At 39.9% G+C, this 22,155-nt stretch overlaps 1 protein-coding gene across 2 annotated transcripts in view; it reads right to left on the bottom strand.

Moving 5' to 3' along the window:
• MACROD2 (mono-ADP ribosylhydrolase 2) overlaps positions 1-22,155 on the bottom strand; it is a 1,910,609-nt gene that overhangs the window by 155,394 nt on the left and 1,733,060 nt on the right. For both annotated transcript variants that reach the window (XM_034641514.1, XM_034641515.1), the window contains exons 9-10: positions 15,664-15,745; positions 81-125 (exon numbers count right to left, since the gene is read on the bottom strand). In XM_034641514.1, the coding sequence (XP_034497405.1) occupies positions 81-125; positions 15,664-15,745 (127 nt within the window). The remainder of the gene's footprint in view (positions 1-80; positions 126-15,663; positions 15,746-22,155) is intronic.

Genomic DNA, 22,155 nt, shown 5'->3' with positions numbered 1-22,155 from the left:
TCTTTGAAAAATGTGAGGCGTACATAAACAGCAAAATGACCTTTACCCATTCTCTATGAATAAAATCATAAATTTAATACCTGAATCTTCTTTCATGTCAACACCTTCTTCTTCATTATTATCATCTATTTAAAAAAAGGGAAAAGACAAAGAAAAACTCATATAAAAGCTAGGAATTCTCCCATCTAACAAAAGTTCAAAGGCAAAAAAACACTCAGTAGAAAAGAGAGTGGGTAGATCACGCATTTCTATTGTCTCACAGTATTATGCTAAATTAGTGTAATGTAACCTAAATGGACATGAGAGCTCAATTTTAACAACTACAGTTTACATTTCCTTTTAAAATTTTTTAGGTATGTCTAACAAAACTATATTTGCAATAATTTGTTTGCTTTTAAAGTTACACACAGTCACTTTGGTCATTTCAAAAGGACAAAAATTAAAAAAAAACGCACTTTAAATGCCGCACTATCTGTATCCACGAGAGGGACGCACGCTCTCCTCAAGTGTCTAGAAAGCTGGAGCTCGACATTTGGGTGTAGGCTGACACGGGGTCCAATCCCTGCACTGCGGTGTGAAAAGCGCTAGTTTCCTATACAAATCCAAACCTTTAACCATGGAAGCTCAAATGCCCCCCATACCCAGCCCACCCACCCCACCCCAGTTGTGTCATTCCCACTCAACTCCCCTCATCCCAGTGAAACTCCCTGTACTTGGGCAAGGACGCATGTGTCCTCTGTGCTCTGAGTGACTCAGTTGCTTTTTAAACTTTTTTTTTTTTGTAATTTTTATTTTGTTATATTAGTCACCATACAGTACATCCACAGTTTTTGATGCAATGTTCCATGATTCATTATTTGCATATAACACCCAGTGCATCATGCAATATGTGCCCTCCTTAATACCCATCACCAGCCTATCCCATTCCCCCATGCATGCTTTTTAAACTTTTGACATGCTGTCATTTCTTTTCCTTCGTTGTTACTCACATCCAGCCAGTGCTGAGTCCTGTCTTATTACCATGTTTTTTCTTCTCTATTCACATCACTACAACTCAAATTCAGACTTTCCTATTTCGTGGTTTCCTAACCTGCTCTTCTTTTTCCTACTCTGGACTCCATCTCCTTTTACACATAGCTTCCAAATCAATCTTAAAATACAGCTCTGATCTGGTTCATGACTGTTCAGTGACTCCTGTGTGCCTAATGAGAAAGGTCTAGACTCTTGGGAGTTACACTCAAGGCCAGCAGTATCTGGTTCTGACGACTTCTCTCGGTTTCCCCTCCTCTGTCCCACTCATGCTACCACCTTCACTCACTCACCACTTCATTCTGTTTTCTAAGATCTCTGTTAGTTTCCTCTACCCGCCTTAGTCCTGAAAGCAATGCGTTTCTCCATCTCTGTTCACACTCATCCTTCAAGGCCAGGCTGAGGCATCATAACATCTGTTCCATCCAAGTTTGAGTGAATAGTCTTCGGTTCAGTGTACCTTATTTTTAATGCCTTATCAGTATCAACTTTAAGGACCTTTGGGTTGAGGTCTGCAGACAGCTCCTCCACCCACCCATTCATTAGGCATGTGACCTTGGAGAAGTTACCCAACAGTAATGCCTCCTCCACAGAGCTGCTGTAAGGATTAAATGAGATAATGTCACATACCGCACTAGGATAGCTACTGAGATATTAGGTGCTAAATATTAGTTATTATTACCACCAAATTTTAAGTCTACTTGTTACCATATCTGTCTTATGGATGCCCATCTCCAGATCATAAATTCTGCAAAGTTAAAGGCTCTTTTTTTTTTTTAAGATTTTTTTTTTTTTTATTCTACAGAGATAGAGACAGCCAGCGAGAGAGGGAACACAAGCAGGGGGAGTGGGAGAGGAAGAAGCAGGCTCATAGTGGAAGAACCTGATGTGGGGCTCGATCCCATAACACCAGGATCACGCCCTGAGCTGAAGGCAGACGCCTAACCGCTGTGCCACCCAGGCGCTCCTAAAGGCTATCTCTTATGTTCCTTTGTATTCCCTGGTATGTAATACAATTAATTTTGTACACTAAAATCCATAAAGAAATTTCTGCTGAATAAAATTTCTGAGGTTTTATTATTAATTTTCTCTGATTTCTTAGTCAAACTGGAGAATTCCCATGTTTATATTTCCTATCTACCTCTTACATACCAGGATAGCGTGGATCTATGTGATGATTTGCAAACAATGAGGACTCAGTAAGGATTTGTAATTTCCTCTCAGATATATGCTTTAAATTTAGTAATTTCTTAGCCAAATTTATTCAATGTGACACTCTTCAAAGTGCTAATTATAAATGAAGATTATAGATGTATCAGTCACTGGGAATGGAAAATGCATTTAATTTAAGGTTTTAGGAAAGTAATTCTTGATGGGCACGGTTAATTTTCAAAGAAGTAAATTTTCTTCCATTCAAATTGTTAGAAATATTAGTGATGTCCTATATAATTTATTTCTTTCATTTTTTTCTATGAATAGAATTTTGGGAGAAAGAATATCTTTCTCTTAGAAATATAATTTTCTAACCAAAATGATTATCAAAATGTTACAAAGTAAACTCTTCACAGATTCTTCCCTGACCTTAATATATTTAAACAGAATTTTATTTTTCAGATCCATCTAAAATATCTAGAACCATCTCTATGACAACAGACTTTCTGGAATCTCAGAGTGGGAAGAAAAAGAGTCTCCATAGCTTCCAGGGAAAGATAGAGGAAGAGTCAAAGATCCCTTTGCTTGTCAACTATGTATCCATTTGTCCATGTGGCAAACACTCATTGGTAACCTTTTGTATGTGTGGCTTTATGCCTGGGGAAATAGAAAATACCAAGATGAATCAGATTACACAGTTGCCTGCAAACTTATCATTAGTAAGGAAAGTAAGACCTGCAGATACATTTGAACATATAATAGAGAGTAGACAATGCCATTACAAAAGGTGTCAGGGTAGGGATAGCTGCTTCCAGTGAGGCTACTGGGAAGGGTTTTTGGAAAATGTGACATTAGAGCTGATATTTGAACTTTATAGACTATACTGATAGCATCATCCCTAGAATGTCCCCAGGTGTTGAAGGATCAGACTTGATGTTATTATCCATGTACTCATTCATTTCACTTATTTATCCATATAGTGGTTAAGAGTATATCCAAGATCTGGATTCAGACTGCTTGGGTTTACTTCCAGGCCAAACCATATATAGCTATGCAATCTTGGGCAAATTACGTACACCTATACCTCAGCTTTCTTATCTGAAAAATAGGGATAATAAAAGCACTAACTTTCTAGAGCTGGTAATATGTGATACATGTAAAGTGCTTACATGGAGTGAGCAGTCAATAAATACCGGCTATTAGTGTTATGGTGTTATTATTATTACTATTTTAACTACTCAAACAACCATTTGTTGACCAACACCACATGTTGGAACTATGGAAGGCCTTGAAGATAGAGTTGTTGATCTAGTCCCTGAAAAAGCTCCCAGAGAAGTGGAAACAGCAATCAGAAGAGGAAGTAACAGATTATCTGATGCAGATAGCCAGAGGTTTAACTGGGAAACAGACAAGAAGCAGCTAAGTCGGAGAGAAGGCCTATGAAGGAGGATTTCCAGAAGAGGTGAGGCTGAAGTTGAATCCTAAAGGGTGAGTTCAAATTAACTAGGGGGAAGGAAAGGCTGCAGTGCATTCCTGCCGATGTGGGTGCCCTGCCTACACCCCCTCGTTCCTTGACACTTCTGTGCTTGCCAGCCTGACTTCCAGCCACCAGACCCTAGGTCTCTGCCTGAGGGCTTTCTCTGGGTTGTTGGAGGCTGCTGGAGAAATATCAGGGAATTAAGACCCCCAGGAGGGCAGCTTTTCACAGGTGACTGCCAGGATTTGCCCAAAGTACTCTAGTTCCCTTGCTTCTCAAGTGGGCTAATTTGGAAGCTTCTCCCAGAGTCCTCCCCTCTCCATCCCAACCCTGGGATTGAGCCAATGGTTAATTTAATTTATAATATAGCCTTACTGTCTTCCTTCCCTTTCCAGTCTTCTTCCCCACTCTCCTGCTGGTGATTCCTGGGATCATCTCCCAAATAAATGACTTCCACTTGAATTCTTGTTTCTGGGGCTGCTTCTAGAGGGATTCAAACTAAGAAAAAGGTGATCACACTGAAATGAAGGGAAACACATCTGTGAAAACACATGCATATGAACAGCCAAGATGCTTTTAAGGAAATAAAACTAGCTTCCGAGTGGCTGAAGGGAGGAGTTACAGGGGAATTATGGGTAAAGTGGCCTGTTCAAGCCGGTTAATGAAGGATCTTGCTGGGTATGATGGTCAATTGCATGTGTCAATGTAACTGGGCCACGGAATGCCCAGACATGTGTCATACATGACTCTGGGTGTGTCTGAAAGAAATTTCAGAATGAAATTAACATTTGAATTGGTAGACTGAGGAAAGCAGACAGCCCTGGTAATGTGGGTGGACCTCATCCAATAAGTTTAAGGCTGACTCTCCCACAAGGATGAGGGAACTATTACTGGACTACATTTGTGTTGGGGCATTGGGGTTTTCCTGCCTTTGGACTCAACTGAAACACTGTCTCTGCCTGGGTCACAAGCTTGCAGGCATTTGGATCAAAACATCACTGGCTCTCCCGGTTCTTAGGTCTTCGGACTTCCACTGGAACCCTGCCATCAGCTCTCCTGGGTCTCTAGCTTGCTGACTGCAGGTCTTGGGATCTGGCAGCCTCCATAACTGCATGAGCCAATTCCTTATAATAAATTTATATCTCCATCTATATTTATATCTCTATCTAAATCTATATCCACTATTGGCTCTGTTTCTCTGGGGAATCTTAATACCTCAGATTGAAGAATTTAAATTTTATCCTGAAAATTACAGGGTTACTAAACAACTTTAAGCAGAAAATGACACACCAGCTTTTGAGAGAGAACATTTTTCATAAGAGAAATTTACTAATAAACTATAAAATGCATGCCTTAATATTTTGGTATTATTTATATTAAAATCCAGCACAGAGTAATTTTGGTCTACAAAGCACCTAATGTGCTGTTACTTATTAATGAAATCCACTTTAGTTCAACATTATTCTATAAAATGTACTCACTTGAGCCATATTTATGCAGCATATTTCCAGCAAGATTTTTTTTTCTAACAAAACTGGGGAACAAAAAAGCAATATATGAAAGAAGAGGATAAGCCTATGGAGATAAGGAGGCATGCCATTCAAAATTTGGAAGCAGTTAGGGGACTGATGGAGCATGGGCACAGAGCCGCTGCCCTTTTAACAGTTCTTCAAGCATCATGCTTCTTTGTTAGAGGACAAAAATCAAATAAAAGGTTCTTAGCCAAAGTGATACAAATATCATTTCAAAATAGAGGGCAATTCATCAGGTGGTATTGTTCTGTGTGTTCGGAAATGCCGATTCCAGAAAAACTCCTTCCCTTCCTCGGCAGAAAGGACCCAGTGGCTGAGGCTCCATTTTATCTCACGGGGCCTCTTTGACGTTAATTTCATAATGGATGCTGGTTTTATTCACTACACCCTCTCTGCCAGGTTACCCTGTTGTGTTCTGCACAAAAAGTACAAATATGGGGGTGCCTGGGTGGCTCAGTCGTTGAGCGTCTGCCTTCAGCTCAGGGCGTGATCCCGGCGTTATGGGATCGAGCCCCGCATAGGGATCCTCTGCTGAGAGCCTGCTTCTTCCTCTCCCACTCCCCCTGCTTGTGTTCCCTCTCTTGCTGGCTGTCTCTCTCTCTGTCAAATAAATAAATAAAATCTCTAAAAAAAAAAGTACTAATATGACTAAAGTTCTTATTTTGACCACAAATGAGTGTGAAAACAAACTGGTTTCCTGTGAAAAACCAGTTTTCAGTAATAGCTTTGTACACTTTAGAAACCCCTTTAAGGACGTGTCTAACCTACTTTGAAGTCTGTAGTATCTACTTCACTTTCTTTAATGGAAGACAGAGTTTGCTGAAAAACAGAGTATGCCGTGGATTTTGCAATCACTCGAGATTGGTCTTACTCCTTTATCCAGAGTTGCCATAATGAATGCAGTCTTTTGGAAAATAAATGGTATAAAAAGAAACAGATTACAAAACCCCGCAGAACTGTAGTTTCTAGTGTGGTCTGTGGACCAGCAGCATCATCGTCACCTGGGAACTTGTTAGAGATGCAAATTCTCAGGTTCCACTAAAGATCTATCTAAGCAGAAGCTCAGGGGAGGGACCTAACGCTTTCTTAACAAGCTCTCCAGGTAATGCTTCTGCAAGTTGCAGCTGGAGAACCACTATACAGATATTTGGGTGCTGAAGGAAAAGCTTTCAACAATATTAGATGTCCTTGGTGATATTTAACCAACTCTAATACTGGTGAGGGGTGCCCATACCAGATGGTTGCTGGGACTGAGGAAGAGTCATTCTTTCCATAAGATATGTTTCCTTCTGTGCTGGAAATCGCCCATCTATCACACAGCTGGATGGTACAGTTATCATAGCCCATGGTTAGGACCCCAAGATTCGCTAAGAGACCTGTATGTGGATAGAAAATTGCTGCAAAGAGGACTGTGGGCTGCATGGAAAAAGAAGTGCGTTATGAAGGAGAAAGTTACCCTTATGGGGTACTAAAGCAGCCTCTCCACTCCCCAGGGGAAAAAAAGGATGGGCACCTGAAATTCCTTTGTCAAAAGATTTTGGGGGCATCCACACCAATGGTCAGTTCTGCCAAGCAGAACAATTATGACAATCTCGTTGTGGCTTTTATTTCATGTGTTCTCAAATCCTCTCTCTTAAGGCTTAATTCCTTCACACAGGCATCTTCTGTATCCCTTATCTTTTAAATATTTCATTACTAAGGGCTTCTAGGAGCAATTTACATTTGCAGAGAGAGGACATATTATTAGTCAAAATAAAGTGCTCCAAGCTTTTCAGGATTTCCGTGAAGTATGGAAGATGTACACTTTAGACGACGGTATTTGAAAATCGACAAAGCAGAAATGGCAGGCAAAGAATGACAGATAAAGGGGACATCCTTGCAGTGTAGAGCTCTTCCATTAAGTGGAAAACCTGGACCTACAGAGTCTAACAAATTGCTAACCTCACTTTCTGCAAGGCAATTGACAGAAGAAAAAAAAAATGAGCCAAAGGTTGTCCCCTTCCACCCCACCCCAACAGGTCCTTGGTCAAGAGGAGTACTCAAATCTTATTAATTTATAAATAAATCAATAAACAAAAGGCACTGCTTAAAAAATGCATAGTTCTGCTGTTTCTGGCTTGGCAAATGGGACACACAATGGTGTCAATGACTGAGATATGGGATTTCAGAGGAGAAAGATGGGGTAGGGGGAAGGATTTTAAATTTAGTTTCAGAGACATTGAGCTGGAGATGCCTGGAGACGCCAGCTGGAGATGGCCTGTGTATGGGCAAGCGTACTAGAGAAGGCTGGCAAGAAAAGTAGAAGACAGAATGGTCAAGGGGATAAAGGCTGCCCAGTGAAGTGAGACAAGGGCTGCAAAGGGTCATGGGAGTCACGTAATCCAATACACACTGGTTTAGTAACCATGCTGGACCCACCAAAGAGCTCTCTATGACCTCAACAGTGACAGCTGTAACAGGGTACTGGAAGTCACTAACCGCTTTAGATCATGGAGTGAATAGCAGTTGAAGTCGAAAACTTCAAAAACCTGTAGCTGAGGGTCCAAGTCAGAGAAACAGATGAAGAAGAATAAAAGTTGGAGCATTTCATTTACTCTATTGCTTATATTTATCTCTATTCTTACCTCTGGGTCTTATTAGGAATGATCTCATTCACACACTGTACCTCGAAAAGGGTTTTTTCTCCCCCTACATTTGCCTCAATGTGTTCGCCCACAGAACAGAAACCAGTCTACCCAGGACATTTGAAGGGTCTTTTGGAAGCACCATGCGTGGGTCTCTGTAAAGATGCCTACAGCATCTCCCTTCTCCGAGCCGCGTTTTGTCTTGTCTTTGTTTTATCGAAACCTCCTAATGAGATCAAACTCTGCTTAGTCAAGGTCTGTGTCCCCAGATCCGTATGTGTTTTGCTGTTTATATGCATTTGCTACACACGCCGCACAGTTCCCCCTTTGGAAGGGACAGACTGCTTTCAGTCTACGCCTGCTGCTTCTTCCTGCATTCAGGTTGCCTGGTTACAGCAACACTTCACTGGATTTTCATTGAAGGCAAAACGTGTTTGTAGCTTTTGAGGCCCATCAAGTGGAAATGGTTTGCACCCAATGCCTAAGAAGGCAGTCAACTCATTTATGTCTCGTTACAGAAAACATGTCTTGTATAATCCTAAACATCAACGGGACCCACACGTTAAAGGTGTACAAACGTGCAACAATGTGCCAAGTCACTGTAAATATTCATAATTAAAGAAATTTCTGAATTCTTTCACTTTGCAGTTTTTGGGTTTTTTTCTCTACAACGAATGTGCCATTTGGGGGAAAAAAATGTACAATCCAGACTAGGTACGCAGGTATTTGCATGTGTTTCTTTGACTTACACAAAGACGACTGGTGAATTCGTTTGCTAGTGTTGCTGTAATGAACTGCCACACAGGTAATGGCTTAAAACAACACGAATTTGTCATCTCACGGTTGTGTGGGTTGAGGTCTGACCTAGATCTCAGTGGGCTATAATCACGATGTCCTCAGGGACGAGCTCCTTTTGAAGGCCCTTGGGAGGATCTGTTTCCTTGCCTTTCTGGCTGCTAGAGGCCATATTCTTCAGCTCGTGGCCCCGCTTTGCCATCTTCAAAGTCGGTGACCCATATCTCTCTGAATATTGGTCCCCAGCCATATCTCCTACTGACTCTTTTCTACATCCTTCTTCTAACTTTTAAGGACCCTTGTGATTATATCGAGCCCACCCAGGTAATACAGGATAATGTCCCCATCTTTTGGTCAGCTCCCTAGCAACCTATATCTCATCTACAATCTTATCTCCCCTTTGTAATGTGACCTAACATATTTGCAGGTTCTGAGGTTTAAGGCATCCTTGAGGGAAGGGCATTTTTCTTCCTACCATACCTTGTAAATCAGGAAGCATATGACTTTGCCTAAAAAGTGTCTGAGGAGAACTAAGAAGCATGAGAGACTATGGACTCTGAGAAACAAACTGGGGGCCTCAGAGGGGAGGGGCGTGGGGGAATGGGATAGGCCGGTGATGGGTAGTAAGGAGGGCACGTATTGCATGGTGCACTGGGTGCTATACACAAGTAATGAATCATCGAACTTTACATCGGAAACCGGGGATGTACTGTATGGTGACTAACATAATATAATAAAAAAACATTAAAAAAAAAGAATAATCCTATTTAGAAATAAGATGATTTCTTTTGGGATCAAGTACATAGGCTTAATATAAAGGTGATTTTGGAGTTTTTTAGTTTTCAACTTCATTCTCTAACAAAAAGGGTTTTGTTTTTCTTTTTTACCTTTCTTCCTTCCATTCCACCCTTTCTCCCTCCCTTCTTTCCTTCCTTCCATTCTTTCTATTTTTACATTTCTCTTTCATCTTTCTTTGGTCTTTCTGCCATTCCCCATTGATTTGATTATGAAGGAAGAATACCACAAAGACAAGGGACAAAATGGGAAATTCCTTGCAACATATATTTGAAAGAACTAAGAACCTTACTATACAAAAGGTTATTACAGATCAATAAAAAAAAAAGAAATAGTAAAAAAAAAAATGTGGGAAGGACATGACTAGCAATTTCTCATAAGAAATTTGGAGATACAATAAATAACTGAAAGAAAGAAAAAGCCATACTAGAAAAAAAGGAAATATACATTAATTACCTGATTTCATGGATAAAAGTGGTAACATCAAAAGATGAGAATGTGCCCGACTGGGAGGAGTGGAGAAAAGTAAACTCTCATATACTGCTCATGGGAATGTGAACTCAGTGCAATGGGCTGAAGGTTTGTGTCCCCTGCAAAATTCATATGTTGAAATCCTAACCCCCAATGTGATAATATTAGGAGGTGGGGCCTTTGGGAAGTAATTAGGTCATAAAGGTTGAGTTCTCATGAGTCCCTTATGTAAGGGACCCCGGAGAGCTCTCTCTTTCCATTTAAATGAGAGTACAATAAGAAAATGGCCACCTGCAAGCAGAACCCCACAGCACTGGCACTGTGATCACTCAGGGTGCTTAATACAAGGTATGGGCCTTCACATTTTTGATTCTAGGAATGATGACCCCTCGGCTGTTCAGTATATGACACTGACCCATAATGGTCAATTTGACGATTATTAGAAGTGTCTGGGCGAGTGTATGCATTTTGAAAAAGTAATTTTACTTCTAGAAAAGTATTCTTTAAAAATGGTGGTTGTATGCTAATATCTATCTATAAAGATGTTTTTCTGTAAGTGTTATTTATAAAGGAATAGAGAATAATTTGCAATAATAATTCCCAGTTCAACTGTATGGTTTTGGGTAAACGCTGGGTCCATCAAAATTATATTATGGAAGAATATATAATGACATGGAAAAAAGTTCAAGATTTGTGGTGACACACAGCAGGTGATAAGACTGCATTTCTGATCGTTTGCATTTTTCATTTTAAAGGACCCGAAGGATAAACCACAAAAGGTAATTCATTTTCAATGGCTTGTATCTTCTTCGTTTTGATGATCTACTTTTACTATAAATCTGTACTAGTTTTGTAATAAGAAGTTATATGCTTTTTAATTAAGACGGTCACAAATAATTAAAATGCCTCCTTTTAAAATTGTAATAAGAAAAACACACGAAAAAACAAAAAAAATTGTAATAAGAAATAAACATGCGCAACTAATGAATCATCGAACTTTACATCAAAAACCAGGGATGTACTGTATGGTGACTAACATATATATAATAAAAAAATATTTAAAAAAAAAAGAAATAAACATGGATATTTTAAAATTTATGATGCTTGGTCTAGACACCTCTCTGAATATTCATTTACATTGTTATTTATTCTATTTGGAATCGGTCCATTACTGTGTTTGCACATGATGAAAGCGAAGCATAAAAAGGTTAAGGAAGATGCACAAAGTCACACAATTACATGCTGCTGAGTGTCAACATTTCTCAGTCAGGGATTTACAAACTGGAGATAAGCATCCTACTTATTCCACAAATCCTTCCATCTGAACTGCCCTTCCTCCTCTATGTCGCTTACAGAATCCTTGGCATCACCTCTCTGTTCCTGCTTAACCTTGAAGGTCACATTCTTCATGAAATTTGCCACAACCACCCTGGTCCTCAGACATATTTGTCTCTGAATTCCTGGGTACTTTGACCATACCAATGCTATATTTGATTATTTGCTAATATTGTCTTCCAGTTGTTCTGCACAATACTTACCTTTCAGGCATATTATAAGAACTATATCTTAAATGCAGCAGTGACCAAAACCTTGGGTATAAAGTAGGCATATAATAAATTATTTGTTGATTGATGGACAGAAAGATAATGCATGATGTTGGATGAGAAAAGTTTACAAAATCACTGAGAAGAGGAGATGAAGAAGAGGTCATGTGAATACTTTGTCTTGTTAGATTTAAGAAAGTAAATCCAGATAAAATTTTTTAAAATATCATGCCCATTTTTCAGAGGATGTAACTTAAAAAATTATTTTGGAGAAATACTCCTTCCTGAAAAATATAGTTGAGAATAATTGCAATAAACAAATGTAGGCTTTCCCTAACATGGGGGAGGGGGTTGACCACGGTATTTTTTTATTTCCAACATCAGGATTCTTTGATATAGTTCCAAAACTGTAAATTTGACATTGTTATTATGAGGGAAATTAATATCCCTAAATTCTCTATTAGAACTTAGACTCTAATAAAAAAATTGACCTCCAAATTCCAAATCTTTGAAAAATACACACAATAAATACTACATACTGAAAAGTACAAACCTTTTATGTAAAGAACAAAGAGATCTCTGAGCTGAATCATATAAATATTATTTGCCATAGGCCATCTAATCGTGTACTGTAACTATAAATTATTTGCAACCAATGCATATGGTAATTCCATAAAGCAGTCACACTAGACTTTCAAAGAATACATCTGGAAGGAAAAAGCCAAATGTGCTTCACCCACAGCAAGATATAAAACTGTTGGAAAAAAACATTGTTGCTGGTTTCTTTCCTTTTATGGTTCCTACTGCATTTCCATGATGGGCTCTGTTAGGGGAGGAGTTGTGTCCCCCACAATATTTTGTTGAAGTCCTAACCTCCAGTACCTCAGAATGTGACTGTGTTAGGAGATAAGGTCTTTAAATAGGTGATCAAATTAAAATGAGATTATTAGGGTGGGCCCTAATCCCATATGACCGGTGTCTTTACAAGGAAAGGGAAGATTAGGACAGAGAGATACACAGAGGGAGGACCTCACGAAGACACAGAGAGAAGGTGGCCATCTATAAGCCAAGAAGAGAGACCTCAGACGAAACCAATCCTGCTGACCCCTACCTGCTGCATTTCGAGCTCCAGAATTGTGAGAAAATGAGTTTCAGTTGTTTGAGCTCCCCAGTCTGTGGCACTTCGTCATGGCAGCTCTCGCAAACTGTTACAAGCACTTCTCCATCTTCCCTGTGGTCATGAGTAAGGAGCTTTCGGTTTTCTAAAGACAACCTCACTCCTGCTCACCTTCCAGTCAAAGCACCACACTGCCTAGATGATCGGGTTGGATTTGATTCTGAGATCCATGATAAGGTGCCAATTTGACTCATAGTAGATGGTTTCCATGAGGACATTTACAGGTATTAGAAGAGAGAGAAGCACGGCAGCTCTGAACAATGATGGGCAGCAGATGACATTGGGAATGAGACTTTCTCAGGGCTCCAAATGCATCCTTGAAGTGGAAGCCACCCTTGTCTGGAGACGCTCTGAGGAAGCGAACCTATTATCGCTGGTGCAATGACAGATGCTGTTCTCAACTTCTAAATAGAGCTCTGTTGCTTCCTAGCCATATGCCTCATTTTATCAGGTATGCATCATTTTCCATATCAAAAAGTAGGGTTACTATAGTGCCTACTTTCTTAGAGTTAGCCTGAGGATTACCTGACTTAGCCTATGCATTTGACCGAGAGAAAGCAATGCATAAATGTTAGCTATTGTTCCTATCATGAATATTAGGTAGTAGTTTTGCATGTGTTGTATCTTTAATGTGATCTAACCTCCCTTGTATTGTTTTCTTATGCATTTTGTCTCAGATTCCTGATTATGAAATGTAAGGACACGGGATTAATAAGCACCAAAACATAGGTATTTAGTTTAATATAAAATGACTTTATTCCCCCAAACTATTATTATTGCATTGGGAAGGGTTAAGAAGACTAGTTAGAGATAGTCTGAATAAGTCAGTCTAGGGGGGATATATGGCAAGTCAGAAAAATTATATTCCAATCAAAGATGGTACGGTTATGAATTAACCATAAATTCAAATTAATGGACAGATAATGTAAATCATTTATATTAGCAGTCACACATTCCATTAGAAGTCACCTTTATTTCATATTGCATATTCAGAATTTATAAATGGCTGATGCTTCAGCATTGTGGAAATACTCAACAATTTGGGGGGATTTTGACAATTAGTTTAAAAATGTGCTTACTATTATAAATACGCACTGGAAATAATTTCATGAGCATGCTATGATTCAAAGTATTGATACGAAACTCAGGATGATTTTATTATTATTTCATTTGCTCAAGTACTAAGATGCATGTTGGACTTATTTAGAGTAGCAATTTTTCAAATAATAATTTATTTCCATAATTATTAATGCATTCTAGGCCACTAAAACTGTTCCACTTAGAATAAATGTATAGTATGATTTTTGACTTTGCATCACTGGAAATATCTGCTGATGGACAGATTTGTTTTAATATCAATTGATCATACTTATGCAATTATTTTTTATCATATGCTAGAGCAAAAACAAGTTTTTATTTTAGAAGACACAAAAATGAATGTTACATCATAATTTCTAAAGACTCAAGAAGTCCAAAATGATGAAAGCTTATGAAATATGCTGTGATATTGACAAGACATGAGAATATTTGCATCACACAACATGGCAAGTCATATTTTTTTCACGAATGAACATTTTCTCAAGAATACTTAAAAATACAAAAAAAAAGAGAGAATACTTTAAAAATATAGAAATGCAGGCACAGTCGGCTCACTGCGGTTATGTAGGAAATAAAGAGAAAGGATGAAACAAGGAGACTGAAACAGAAAAAAGAGTCACTGGATTATGGGGAGAAGAATTTATTAAATTTAGCTCATACTAACAACTACTTATTCAATAGTCGCTAGGTGCTTTACATGCTGTAAATTACGGAGTTGCTGAAATTTTTTTTTAAAGGGGTAAAGAAAGGGGAAGGGAGAAGGTAAAGGAAGAAAAAAAAAAAAGCCACAATGACAATCCCTTCCTTCATCCCATGGGGAGTTTCTCTGAATTTACAGTATGGCCTAGTTAGGGAAATACTGTAGTTAAAGGCTTCACCTTTCAGTGATGAAACTAGAGGTTAGGACTTCACGTTACTCAGAGGAACTTAGTCCACCTTGAACATTAGCACAAAGTTGAACATCACCAGTGGTTTTCTGTAGCTGTTCTGGACAGCTACCTGTGTCCCACTCTGATCTTCAGGGACGGCATCCTGGATTTACATTTACTGGATGGCTCTGACAGGCTGCCGATAGGGCGAATGTGCACCACTCCCTCCCTCCCACCTGCCAGAGCCACCAGGGACACGGAAAGCCTCTTCACATGGGTATGGAAACCTCAAAAGGAAGCTCTAAGGCAGGCATCAACAATGCTCATGGTAGCTTGAAATTTCCTGGAAGCCATTCTTACCATGGCTGGGGAAAGCACCTTGAGCACTGTGACTTGAAGGGCACCATCAAAATAACTAGATATTAAACAAGCCTGGAAGAGGAACAATGGGGGGTGATATTCAAATTAACCTGTCCAACCAAATCTAATGACACACTCAATCAATGTAAACAAGGCTCTTTAATAACTCAGATTTTGCCTACATTCGCAAACGTGAACTACTACGAATGAGCCCTTTCGCAGATTGCCCTAGGAAGGGCTGTTATCTTCATTGCCATTTGGGCCAAGCAAATTGGGGGGGAATAAGGAGAGAGTGCAGGAACTGTTTGAATTCTGGCTATGAATATAAATGGGCTTTTCACAATTTCCAACAAAGGTATTTAACATGATGGATGTAGGCACAGGCTTGGACAACTTAGATATGTGGGGAACAAATCACAGATCATGTGATTTAGGGCTAATGGAAGAGTCTTTAGAAGTCATTTGGTCCAGCCCCTCACTTTTGATGTGAGAAACTGAGACTCAAGAGATGAACTGACTTCCCCGAGACAATACTATGACCTCCTGGGACAGAGAGGTCGAGGGCTTAGATTTCCCATCATGTCCTTGAGTTCTTGAAAATTATGACCCAAGTTGCCACAGGTTACTGGTGTATGGAGATCATATTTGCACCATTTCCTTAAGCTAGGAAATGAAATAGAATATAACCCATGCCTCCACTCCAATCCTCAGTTTCAAAGAAAACAAATCATTTTACTCACCTGCAGGGAAAAACTCGCTCATTTTCTTTTTGTAGATTTTGAAGTCAACTTCTAAGAAGACACAGAAGATGATTCGATCCACCTAGAGGCAAACAATAAATACTCAAAGTGAAAGGAAATATTAGTGACCCTGGAATATCAGAAATATTCCAGAACATGGTTTTGGAGCAGAAAAATGGATGGAAAAGCCTCTTGTAGATTTTTGGTACTCTACTGGTAACTATATGACAGTGTTGAGTGAAGTTCAAATGTGTGTGTGAGTTGTTGTATGTGTGTGCACTCTTTATGTAAATAAGCCCATGGGCTCTTTGGTGGAAAGTTGTTATATAAACCAAGTAAGAAATAATAAATGACAGGGGCGCCTGGGTGGCACAGCGGTTAAGCGTTTGCCTTCGGCTCAGGGCGTGATCCCAGCGTTATGGGATCGAGCCCCGCATCAGGCTCCTCTGCTGGGAGCCTGCTTCTTCCTCTCCCACTCCCCCTGCTTGTGTCCCCTCTCTCGCTGGCTGTCTCTATCTCTGTAAAAAAAAAAAAAAAAAGAAAAGAAATAATAAATGACAATAAGCCACTTTGCAGCCAGCTATAAATAAGATCAGAGATTCCGACAGGATGCCTAGACTTTGTGTCCTATAGAACAACCATACGAGAGGGGAATAGCAGAATGACAATAAAGTATGTCAGTAAACAGAGAGCTCTTTGTCCTACCTTCTTAGACAAATATATTTATCAAACCTGTTAGTATTTGAACATGGCCTAAAAAGCTTCTTGTAGTTTAATTTGCATGAAAGTCACTTGCTTTTAGCTTGACATACTCAGAAATGCAACAGAAGTAAAATATAATTAGTTGACAGTGACATGAGGTCAATAGAATTTTAATCTGGTAGATATTCTTGAATAAGTAAGTGCCGTCTCAAAAGTAAAACAGGTGTGTTGTCCCCTTTTCCTGTTTTGGGAGAGCTTCTCTATGTAAGGTGTTTCTTGGAGACCTTCAGAGAGTAATATGGTAAACAGAGAAGAGAGATGGAGTGCATCCAATAGCTCACGTATATCTGATATTAAAGCAGTGACTCCATTTCGTGTCTTGAAAATAAACATCCCTTTATTTTAACAATCCACAAAAAGTTAAAAATTAACTCGATCTATCAAACGGCAACTGGTAATTGAATAGAGCCTCAAATGAGGCATTTCTCAGGGCAACAGGGAATAGAAGTGGGGCGTGCATGTGGCAGGACGTGAATGAACACAAATGGATGTCATCCACCTAGCCCTTCCGCTCTCGCAGCCTGTGGGAAACAGATTCATGTTGGGCAAGTTCAAAGTGCCTGGCAGGAGAGAAAATCTACAGGGATGGGTGGGCAGGGAGGGCTAGGACACAAGGAACATCAGGGCTCCCTGCTGGAAGCTCAGAGACGTGGCTCCCTGATCCCTGCACAGGTCCAGAGAGGCTGCCTGCTGGCCAGCGGCTGGACTTCTTTGCTAGAATCACCAAATACCACGCAGTCCCCATAATCCTTCCCCCAAAGGATGGATTCTAAGAGAAAGCTTCTGGCCTTCGGAAATGGAAGGACTGGGTTGCAAATAAACCTTATTTTCTCTTTCCTGTATTCACTTTAGTTTCTGGTGTCCAGTCCTGTCTGCATATCATTAACATTTTCTACAAATGCAAAAACTGTCACCATCAACTCACTCTCCGGGTGAAATATAAACTTAGTTGAATAAATGATTAGCTATCTGTGCAATACTGAATGCTCGTCTCTGCTCTCCTTATGGTGTGTTTATGCCCTGTAGCTAAAGATAAAAATCATAATGTTGAGCCATAGAAATGAGTTACAAAAGCGTCTTCTCTATGGCACCATTTACACAAATTTTTAAAGCACAAAGATATAAAAGTGTAGGGATTCATTCATAAACACCAATATACAGAAACATATCTAGAAATGTCACACGTGAACTTCAGAAAAAAGATTTGAGAAAAATATGGCAAATGGGTAAAAGCTATTAACTATGAGGGGAGGTACATGGATATCCTATTATTTTCTATATTTTTCTGTGTATTTGAAAACCTTTGTAATTAAAAGTCATAACACCAAAAGTAAGACTCTGTGTTAGACATATTCTACTCTCTGGCTGTATCAAACTACTTGTAATTCCCAAACACCATAATTACTCTTACTTCTGTACCTATGATGGTTGACTTTTTCTCCAGGCTTCAAATGGTCAGATTATCTCTAAAGCCACCTAACTGAGATCAAAATCAAAACAAGAAAATTTGATTCAAAGCAGATCTAAGGAGGGGCGCCTGGGTGGCACAGCGGTTAAGCCTCTGCCTTCGGCTCAGGGCGTGATCCCGGCATTATGGGATCGAGCCCCATATCAGGCTCCTCTGCTGTGAGCCTGCTTCTTCCTCTCCCACTCCCCCTGCTTGTGTTCCCTCTCTCGCTGGCTGTCTCTATCTCTGTCGAATAACTAAATAAAAAATCTTTAAAACAAAACAAAACAAACAAACAAACAAACAAAAACACAAAGGAGATCTAAGGAGACCAAACTGGACAGTCTCACTTCTACTCATTTCCCCCTATCTTTATGGTCACTCGGTATAAATTATAGGATTTCAAAAAATACTCCTGTTGCCTGTGTGTGTGTTTGTATGGGGGAGGGTTAGTGAAAGTAATGCTACTCATTGCTGTTAAGTGAACTTTTAACCACCACAGAAACTAAATACAGATTTCATAAATATTGCAGAGAATTATAATCCACCTTTTAGCATTTTAGGCTTTGTTACCATGGAAATGGTATGAGTCCAACATTTAGCAGCCTGATTTCTTTTCCCAGAGAGTAGATGGATGACAGGGCAAAGTACTTTTATTTTAAACTAATTGAGTGGCCCATTTCCCTGCCCTGACCCTGAAGCATACCACTGAAAATATCTTGGAAGCAAATTGAATCTAAGAATTAACCCTCATTTGCCAAGTGCTTTTATGTATGCATATGTGAATGTATTTATATAGGTGTGCATAAACTTATTCTCTGGGGTTATTGCTGGAAAAGAGCTCCATTAGTTGACAAGCTCTGTGTTTATAAACTCATAATGCATATTGATCAGTGCTCCTGGTGGATCATATTTTCCAAGATGGCATGCAAGGAGATACCCCGTCCCTCAGACTCTCTTAAAATGTAATGCTGCTACTCCTTTCATTAAGAAGTGGGATCCATATCTCCTCCTCTTAAATCTAGGCTTGCCTGTAACTCTGGCAGAAATGCTACATGACTTTCAAGCCCATGCCATAAAACGTGATACAGTTTCTGCCTCGTCCTTTTGGGAGGGTTGCTCTCGTACCCAACCTTCATGCCATGCGGAGGCAGAGAGAGCACACGGAGAACCCGTTTGTTCAAGTTCTAGCCAACAGCCTCGTTGCAAGTGAGTAGCCCTTGATTTCACCTTCTGGTTTTTGAGCTATCCCAGCTGATGCCACGTGGAACAGAGATCAGCTGTTCCTACTGCACTCTGCCCAAATTGCAGATTTACATAGCCAGAAATCTGATATTCTTCTGGTTTCTCCCCCTTGCCAATTGTTTGGATTCTTGCTTTTCCAGTTACGTAGTACAGATCTGTCTTGAAAGGCTCAGACCGAAGGAATCAAGATCAAGTAGAAGCCACAATGGGGTGACAAAAAGAACACAGTAAGCCTAACGGGTACATGGCTGAGAGATTGGAAATCTGATTCACGCGAAGGGGAAAGAGCCTGGTGATCCATTCTGGCCCCAGGTAAGTTACATGAGAACAGATAAGAATGCGTCACTATGGAGGCCCAGGAGCATATATTCAATTTTTTCTTTTATGTTAGGGAATAGAACAATTTTGTAAAACGGTTGTTCTTGAGAGACTATGTTTACTCATTTATTTAAGAGATATTAACTGAGCACCTCCAATTTCTTGGGTCTACCCCATGTGCCATTCTCTCACAAGAAAACTTGAATCCTTAACTAAGTGCTTTTTTTCTTAAGACCAAACAATTAGTGACAAAATCTCCGGCATCTTAGCTTCACATCCAGTGTTCTTTCTGTGATATCGCCCAAAAGGAGACACGTGGGATTGAGTTTCTAGGCCTGTCACTAGCTCTGTGACACTGGACAAGCCCCTGAGTCTCTCTGGGATTCAGCTTCCATGTCTTCATAAAGGATTGAATTATATCATGTCTACAGTTTCTTCCTTCCTTCCTTTCTTTTTTTCTTTTCTTTTTTTTTTTTTAATATCTCAGTGATTATCTATTTCTGTGGTAATTTTGTGCTATGTCAACTTAGCCAAGCTGGGATGACTCTGAATGGTTCTGTGTTAGGGTTGGCCACAGAGAAATTTCCATGAGATTCTGAGGGCAGACGTGCAGCTGCAGCCATTGTACTGGGCAGGTGGGGGTAGGACCCCAGGTGGGGGGGGTCCATTGTTGCCCATCATCTGGGTGTGGCGGAGCAGGGGGGCTCACAGCTTTTTCAAGTCCTGCTCTTTCTCCTACCTCAGGTTCTCTGAGTCTAGGCTAGGCACACAGCTCTGCTTCAAAGGGCCCCAGCTCCTTCTGTAGGGCATTGCAGCTTTGGGGTTCCATGCAGGGGGAGACAGATGCATGTGGCAGTTTGTTCATGTGGGTTCCAGGTTCCTCTCATGGTTTCCACTTTGTCATTCTCCTCCCCCCACTTCACTTCCAGCTTTCTCCTTGCCACCTCTTGACCTGCCTCTTGACCATCTGTCTTGCTGAAACAGTCCAGGCCTCGTCAGATGCAGAGACGGTGGCCTTGCATAAACTCCTTCACCAGTTCCCTCTTCCGGGTCCTGATGAAGGGCTTTTTTCTGCTCAGTCAACTACCCCCTTGACACTTACTTTCCCGGTTTCTCTCCAAATTGTGTAAGATCTAACCCCTGTAATAAACCCTGCATTCCACATCACTCATAAGGCTCTGCTGCCTTGATTAAATCCCCAAATGATGTAATCTTTAATAACATTTCACGGAATAACAATACAGAAACACAATGAGGGGCAAAAAAAAAAAATAATAATAATTAGTGTTCCTTTTTGGAGGTGTGTAACCAGTCAAGGCTACCCAAATTCCAATTACTTCCTTCCAGATGAACTTTTATTGGTAGCCCATCTTCCTGGTGAATGTCCGAAAGTGTACAAACATATACACACCCTTGTACTCAAAGCAACTCTGTGTACTTAAAATGACTTACACTTTTTTATTTTTTTATGAACAAGCTGTTAGTAAACTCAGATGGGTCCTCAGGCTAAAATATAATTGTAAAGAATACAAAAGGCATCATTAATGTTTTTAGGAATTAACAACTTCACTGTAATCCTCAGTATACCTTAAACTAGAACCCTATGATGAATTGGGTGGGGCTCATTTTTGTTCTACCTGTGCTTAGTGTAGGTCCCGATGCTTAATGGGAGCTAGCGCTCTAAATACTGGCAGAGTATTATGTTGAGGCAAACAGACTTGACGAAAATGTAACTTTACGGCAGATATTTTTCAAGGGTGTTTAGTTCCAGAACCAAATAACTTTTTTAAAAGATAGACTTTCCTTCATGTCTGCCAGAGGACCTGCGAACGGAATTATAGAGAAGCCTGCTTGCTTTTGCAAAGAAGAAAGAGCTATATAAAGGGCACAAGGCATCTGTTACCAACTGTCATCTTATTCAATGATACTATGCTGAGCGCAATGCCTCTTGAACTCAGTGCTGATGTTCTCACAGAGGGTGCTTGTTAGTTTCAAAATAGAAACAATGATGCTGCCTGTAAGCTACAAGGTAAAAAAACTTAAAAGGGCTTTTCTTTTCTTCTTCTTCTTCCTTTTTTTAATGAAAAGACAATATTAGGGGCTGGCAAAATCTGAATTAACCAGAACTTTCACATACTGTTTTTGTGAGTAAAAATTGGTGTCACCACTTTGGAAAATAATCTGGCAGTATTTACTAAGTTAGCTGAATTTGTGCATATCCTATGTACCAACAATTATACTCTTAGGTAAACACCCAACAGAATATGCATATATGTTCACATATATGTGATATGTCAGAGGACGCATATCACAATATTCATAGCAGCACTATTAGTAATAGCTTCAAATTGGAAGCTACTTAAATGCCTAAAATGCTAGGATGGATAAATAACTGTGATCTATCCATGCAATGGGATATTAGAAATGAATGAGAATTGAAAGTTTGCAACTACACACAATAATATAAACAAACGGAATATTGTGGAAAAGAATCCAGAAAGAAAGGTACACGCTGGATGATTCTATTTCTCTAAAGTTCAAAAATGAGAAATAGTCGAAATCATCTATGGTGTTAGAAGTTAGTATAGTGGGGTGCCTGGGTGGTGCAGTCATTAAGCATCTGCCTTCGGCTCAGGGCATGATTCCAGAGTTCTGGGATCGAGCCTCACATCAGGCTCCTCTGCTGGGAGCCTGCTTCTTCCTCTCCCACTCCCCCTGCT

This window comes from Ailuropoda melanoleuca, chromosome 13 (assembly GCF_002007445.2).
Source record: "Ailuropoda melanoleuca isolate Jingjing chromosome 13, ASM200744v2, whole genome shotgun sequence".
NCBI classification, from domain to species: domain Eukaryota; kingdom Metazoa; phylum Chordata; class Mammalia; order Carnivora; family Ursidae; genus Ailuropoda; species Ailuropoda melanoleuca.
The sequence above is the reverse complement of the archived record's forward strand: the minus strand, read 5'-3'. Positions and strand labels throughout refer to the sequence as shown.